The sequence below is a fragment of the Montipora foliosa genome, chromosome 14 (genome assembly GCF_036669935.1).
Source record: "Montipora foliosa isolate CH-2021 chromosome 14, ASM3666993v2, whole genome shotgun sequence".
Classification (NCBI taxonomy): Eukaryota; Metazoa; Cnidaria; class Anthozoa; order Scleractinia; family Acroporidae; genus Montipora; species Montipora foliosa.
In genome coordinates, this window is record NC_090882.1 from 6,763,614 (window position 1) to 6,771,113 (window position 7,500).

At 40.4% G+C, this 7,500-nt stretch overlaps 1 protein-coding gene across 1 annotated transcript in view; it reads left to right on the top strand.

The window, feature by feature from the left end:
- LOC137985281 (uncharacterized) overlaps nucleotides 1-6,998 on the top strand; it is an 8,261-nt gene extending 1,263 nt beyond the window's left edge. The window contains exons 2-3 of the mRNA XM_068832852.1: nucleotides 2,759-3,275; nucleotides 3,646-6,998. Of these exons, the coding sequence (XP_068688953.1) occupies nucleotides 2,759-3,275; nucleotides 3,646-3,930 (802 nt within the window). The 3' untranslated portion in view covers nucleotides 3,931-6,998. The remainder of the gene's footprint in view (nucleotides 1-2,758; nucleotides 3,276-3,645) is intronic.
- Nucleotides 6,999-7,500: the final 502 nt, after the last annotated feature.

The window sequence follows — 7,500 nt, forward strand, 5'->3', positions numbered from 1 at the left end:
TCACGGCGGCCACGTTGATGTTCCAAAAGAAAGAAATGGCGGCCACGATGGTGTACCAAACTAATCCTCTGGAAATTAAACTCTATTTTTATGCAAATCCTTTCTCTTGTTGTCTGTTAAAATTTTGAGTAGATGATACACAATATAATCTTTGCGCAATTTCGGTGTAAGAATTGGGAATTTTGTACAGAAGGTATGTGCTTAGCAGCGCTTTCGTCGGCCAGTCAGTAATTGTCGGTTTTCGATGGTTCAGCTCTCGATGAGTTTGAAAACGTTGAAGCTTGAAATTGAAAAGATAGCCAACTTTATAGTGCCCCTGTAACCAAAAAAATCTATCTTATTTTCCTTTGGATTTCAAACCTATGTTAACTAAACACTAAGCGACCAAACTTTTAAGCCTTCATTTGAAAAAGACACCTGTTTATTTTAACTGGAATTTTCCTATTTAACCCTTTCACCACCATAAATGCCATTGACACCCATAGATTTTAGTCGTCAATTGGGAAGCCCTCGGCGATGAGAGGGTTAAGAATGCAATGCGTGTTTACACCGTAGATTTACATGTAATATGCAGCACACGAGATTCGGGGTTTCAGACTTTTAAACTCGCGTTTTGCATACATGTATACTATAATAAGCTGCATTCACACGCTGACATTTTGGGTTGTGTCGTACATCACCGAACGGGATTCAGGATTGGCAAGAAGAACAAAAGAACGAACAAAGATAACAATGGATTTAGCACAGAAAACAATAGGAAGTACGACACTATAGAGGTTTTGCACGGCAGCCATGTTGCATGGCAGGAACAATGAAAATGTTTTGCGTTAGAAAGAGCATTTATTCCCTTAGGAAAAATAATCTATTATTCCTGCCATGCAACATGGCTGCCGTGCAAAACCTCTAAACAGCCAATTACGGGGGCCCACAGTTATCATGACAACTTTGTTTCCATCCATGACAACTTTATTTCTACCCGTGTCAACTTTCTCTCTACCCGTGACAAAGACAGTTGTCATGGGTGGAAAGAAAGTTGTTATGATACAAAAGAAAGTTGTGATGATAGCTATGGGCCACCGTAGGCCAATGAAATATAGTGTTCAACAAGAGGTACGACCCTACCCGAGCCGTTGACGTCACTTTTCCCTGGATCCAACCCTCCGAGGTCTAATCGGTCAGTTTTGAACGTGAGTAATGGCGGACCGTGAAATCCAAAACTTACACTCAAAGTAAAAGGCCTTTGGATAAAAATCAAAGCTCAAAATTTTGTCATACAGTCAGGTGTTAAGCAAATACACTTTCAGAATCTGAAGAAAAAAAGGAAGGCAACTAATTTCTAGCTTACCTCACATCTCGCCGATAAAATCACACTTCTCCGGCATCAGTCACGCTCAAACTCCCGCGATGGCCACCCGGATAAATTTGCTTCTCCTTGAAAAAGTTTCAAGGTCCAGCGAGTATCCATTGCTGAGAAACAGCGAAAAATATTCAAATTTTCAAAATCCTTCGAGGCTCGGTTACAACGAATTTTGACACGGCTTCAACCGTTCACTTATTTGCTCTCACCGTATCGAGGCTCAAGACAACGGTTGACCAGCCAGTCAAATAAATGGTTTTCAATCACGTGCTGAGACGGCCATGTTGGTGCACAAAATAGTAGCAAATTATGGCTCACATTTTGCATTATAATGGAGTCAAATTCCCAAAAGACTTTTTCTGTACTGTTCTGGTTCTGTGTGACATCGGGTGAAAACCATCTATTACATTGACTAGGAAGCAAGAACATAATTATATCTCCAATACTTGTAGAGATCCACTGGTTACCAACACAGCAGCTCGGACTTCCTGTCGGACTGCCATTGTTATGCAAGCGACCAATCAAAAAAATTGTTTAAGTCCATTATCCCAGAGTCTTTCGGGCGCTCACCCGCTGACTAAAAAGCCCGAGAACTCTGGGTACGAGATTGACGTCATAACCAAAACCAACATTTCTGTCATTACCATATTTTCTCGCCATGGCGCCTTCCGCGCGCGGAACTCCGCTATAGTTACATTTCGAAGGTCATCATCATGTAGGAAAACAACAAGGGAAACTTAAGAATAAAATCATATTTTAACTTAAATTACTTAAAGTGGTACTATGATCAACAAATCATTTCCTTTTTTTCTTCAGATTTTGAAAGCGTGTTCGCTTAACACCTAACTGGCAAAATTATGAGCTTTGAGTTTTATCCAAAGGCTGTTTATTTTGAGTGTAAGTTTTGGATTTCATGGTCCGCCATTACTCACGTTCAAAACTGGCCGATTGGACCTCAGAGGGTTGGATCTAGAGAAAATGACGTCATTTAGTCACTAGCTTAAAATTTCAGCGTGTAAACGCAATTTATTATATATGCAAAACACGGGTTGAAAAGTCTGAAAGCCCGAAGCTCCCGTGCTGCATGCTAATTAGGCCGCGTACACACGCATTGCATTCTTAAACTAGTGAGTGTTTGACGTCATTTTTCTCCTCGACCCAGCTCTCTCAAGATTTTAAAGTTAGTAATGGCGGACCAATAAATAAGAAAATTCCAGCTAAAATAAACAGGTGTCTTTTTAAAATCAGAACTTAAAACTTGGGTGAGTTAGTGTTTAGTTAACATAGTTTTGAAATCCAAAGGAAAAACAAAATTTTTTTTTGGTCGTAGTACCACTTTAAAAATTATTCAAATTACTTTCTTTAACAAAGAAGCCTGATTCATGCTTTTCTCTTTTTCAGGAAATTTAACCTGGAAGAAATTCTAAGTGTTGAACGCAAGATAGACAATAAATACGGAAAACGGTATCTCCTAGATGTGAAGTTGCGCGACCTCATAGCTAACAAGTCAGTTGTCTTATCTGAATATGTTTTCATGCCAACGAACTCAAATCAACTCTATTACCCGGCGAATTTTCAGTGGGAAGCAAGAACGCCCATTTACCTCGTAGTTACGGCGAAAAATTTAGGTCGCTGGCTTCACCATTTTATAATGAATGTGGAAACAATCTTGGAAGAGACTCAAGACCCTAATCTTCAAGTTATAATATGTGATTATAATAGCAATGACATCAACTTGGAAGAGGTTTTAAGACGAAGTTCGTTGAGAAATTACACGGTGCTAAAGAAAAGCGGTGATTACTCAAGGACAACGGCCTTTTCAGAAGCGATTAACTTGGTGAGAGACCCACACAGCATCGTATTCCTGATGGATCTTCATTTGGATATCGCAAGTTCACTGATTAATAGCATCAGAAAGGTAAGATATATAAATATAGACAGAATAAGAAGGTCTACACAAACAATGGACTCACAGCAGAAGGATCCAAAGGCTGCCGTTCCACCACGTAAATTTATAGATAAATACTGAGAGAAAAGAGTGGGGTGAACTTCTTACTGGTCCAACTTGATTTAATGATGTTTCGGCTGTTCAGCCTTCTTCAGACGAACGTTGAAAACTAAAAACTATTTACAATGGTTGTGCGTATCACAAGTACTGGCTTATATAACCAGCTTAATTAAGAAGTACAAAAAGGTTAAAATTAAAAGCAAAATGACAATAGTATGAGTGACAAAAGTTATGTAAAGTTATGTACATTCATTGCTTGTTTATGTATTTACCTTTTCAGCACTGTATTGAGGGACGCATGTTCTACACTCCAATCATCGTCGAGTTAGATTGTGGCGCCAGCCCGGCCAATTTGGCGGGAATATGGCAGGTATATGGCTATGGCTTAATTGGGATGTACAAATCTGATTGGGACAGAGCAGGGGGCTTCCCCACCAATACAAAAGAATGGGGAGGAGAAGACTGGGAACTAGTGGATGCGTTGTTTGGAAAGGGACTGGAATTCGAACGCATGCGCACAAGACATGTGTATCACTATCATCACACAAAGAAGGGAATGTGGTGAATTCGCAAGAAGATATCTTTCTTTTCCTTGGTCAGTTTGTGCTTCTCTGTTAACTAATGTTCATTTACATAAAGGCCGGTTTACATGGTACGATTTGTCGGCCCGATAAATCATAATGTGTAAATTGTATAAAATGTATAATTTTTCCTCAAAAGATCATCCCGTTGTCCTTTTAGTATACGCCATTTTGAACGCTTTAATTTTTTAAGTATTTATGAGCATTACCGACTGGCATACCCTTTGATCAACATGGCGGTTTCTCTCGGAGTGTCGGCCAGAAGATTTGCGCTCTGACGCAGTCGGGGCCGATAAATCGGGCGAACAAATCGTACCGTACAAACCGGCCTTAAGACAGGAGCTCATCAAGGGGAACTTCAATCTCCCATATTTGGCCTAGGAGTCAACCCTTTCCTACGATGGCCCAGGAGGGTCACAGTCCAGTTTTAATTTTTCACAGTCCAGTTTTAACTTTTCACAGTCCAGTTTTAATTTATTCACAGTCCAGTTTTAATTTTATTCACAGTCCAGTTTTAATTTTGTTACTCGTCACCAGTTCTCTCACAGGTCACAGGTCACAGGATTATTTTACCAATACAGAAAGTATTCTAAACATTCATAAAAGCTAACCTTAGGAATTAGGCCTAAACAAAAGCTTTAAGGCCGAAGGTTAGCTTTTATGAACGTTTACTATACTTTCTGTAATGGTAAAACAATGACCTGTGACCTGTGAGAGTACTGGTGACGACTCACAAAATTAAAACTGGACTGTGATCCTCCTGGCCTGGGCCATCGTACTTTCCCGAGAACACCTCTCTTGGGAGATTCAGCAAACCCACTATTGTAAAAGCTCATCTTCCTTGCGAGATTCAGCACGCCCACTCTTGTAAAAGTCAGTCAAAACAAAGCTATCTCAGCGACAAGGGAAATATGATAACTTTCGCAGGAAACACTGTTCCCTATAAAAATAAATTTACTCGGGAAAGTGTTGACTCAAGGAATTAGTGGAGATAAAGGCTCCTCTAGATGAGCTTCTGCACCAGAGCAATGAATAAAAAGCCTTGTAGTTTCATTTTTCACTCCCTCCACACCCCTTTTTTTCCGCTGGCCTACTCTTTTTTTTACTCTCTTGTGTAGAAACAAAGACGGCAATCGTCCAACGATTAAAACGCACTAATTGGTGTAAAATCTGAGAATGCAATAGACCACACTTTGTCTTTCTTAGACAGAATTACGGCGCTTTCCTTTTGACAGAACTGACCGATCAGGCCGGGTATTTGGAAGGACTAACTCTACAACGCCAAGGGCGTAGCCAGGGGGGGGGGGGTCCTGGGGTGCCCGTGACCCCCCCTTTGTAAGCCGTTTTTTACTCAAACAACCTACAATATTCAGGTTGCGAAAATGCGAGTACACTCTGACTGACAGAGTGTGACCCGCCCTTTGAAAAATCCTGGCTACACCCAGAGTCCGCTTTTCTTTTGGTCAGCACCAAGAACACGGACTCTGGCCACTTCCGAGGCAGGAAGTCCGCAAGTCACGGACTTCCGGCTCGTCTACGTGCGCTCAGAAATTTGAAATAACAGTGGTTGTCAACGGTTACAAAAATGGACCTTCACTACGACTGCGCATAAATTGGAAGTGCCTTCGTGCTGACCAAAAGAAAAGCGAACTCTAGGCACGAGATTGGAATCTCGCTTGCCCACATCAAATCATTGTTGAATATCCCGCAGGCTCGAGTACGTAGAATAGTTGAAACTTACGTTTCATTGCGGCCATTAACATTATGCAGCGAAAAGCCACTTCGGAAAATACCATAATACTCTTTGTTTGTTCCCCCAAATTTTGCATAAGCTTTGTTTTTGTTTTCTCTTGGGACCGGTCCAAGCCCCAAGAGAAACTGGAAACAATGCTTATGCAAAATTTGGGGGGCACAAACAAAGAGTATTATGGTATTTTCCGAAGTCGCCTATAGAAAATCGCGTACCTCTGCTTTAGCTTTTAACGTTCAAATTAGTTCTATTTAGTCACCTATGAGTATAGGAGCTCTGCAATGCTGTGAGAAATCCTTGTTCCAAACAATGCGACTTTTTTGTTTTGTGGATAGTACTTTCAACCAGACTGCGAAATCTTCTTGAGCTCAGCCAAATTGTCATCCTGGCGAAATTTTCCGCACGTGTTCATTGATATTCCTTATATGGTCACGATGTCTTTATACGTCACGGCACGCAAACATTTTTAACGTATGTTTATAGACAAGGATGGCCTACCGAATCATATACTTTCTGCAATGCGTTTTATTCAAAAGCCAGAGTAAGGGCTATTGTAACTTTAATGTACAAAGTTAGAAATGGCTTGGCGCCTGATCACATAGTTGAACTTTTTAATACTACAAACAAAGGTTAAGAAATGCTGAATTTGAAGATACGGAAACATTCGATCAGATATCAGGGTCCATATCGTTGGTCCAGACTGTCTTTTAAGCGATCGACAGCGACAGTCACTGGACAATTTTAGAAAAAAACATTAGAAAGAAAAACCTGACAGGCACGTGCATGCGATTTATGCACCACCTAGCCAGCTTCGCAATGGAATTTTATTTTATCTCTCTTTGTCCAGTGACTGCCGCTCAGTTAGTTTGTTTAGCTGATACCAAGTAATTAAAGATTTGTCAATATTTTAGATTAGTCGAGACTAAGTAATTATAAATTTGTAAATTTTGTAGAGTGTTGGCTTTTCTAAAAAATTAATTGTATTCATTTATTTATGTATGTATGTATTTATTTTTTACTTTGTATTTGAAATGTTGTTTTAGTGTCCACAATTAGCTTATATTTAGCTAAATACTTCATTCATTCATTTAGCCGGCTAGTGGAAACCACGGATGAGCTCTTAGAGGCGAACTTAGCTTCACTCAAGCAGTCTCAATTTCTGCGCTTTGCAATTTTGAAGTTTTGACCGTTGTTGCTGTAAACCTAATTTATTGTTATATATTTACAGAGAGAGAGCATGTAATTGATTGTGTCTCATACGTCCTACGAAATTTCTTCAGTGTGAATTATTCAATAAACAGTAAGGAATTAAAGATGTATTGAGTTGTATCAAGTTCAAGTTTTTCGACCCGTCTTGCGAGTCCACCAAGATCTTTTGTGTCAAGATCAAAGGACCCTTGGGTCTCCCTCTCTCATGTTTGCCATCGATTGGATTTGAAACGAGGGTTGGTCCAGCAGACGTACTTCCGGCGGTCATTCTCTACGTCTGCGTTCCCAGCCCGGGGGTGGGAGGGGGACTCCCACATGGAACAGACGGGGATACTCGTCGGAAATTTTGACTTTAACCCTTATAAAGGAGACCATCTGGGCGTGGCTCAGTCTTTTTGTGACCCCTAAAGGAGACTAAGGCCTAGGGCAAACGTCGAATCTAACTCGAATATAATTCATCGAACCTATTTATTTTGAAATAGGCGCATGAATGATGCGACGTTTGCTGCAATTAAATTCGACTCAAACAAGAGAGTATGAAGGTAAGAGAGGTAATCCCTCATATTGGCCCTATTCCCATCGTAATCCCTCTTAA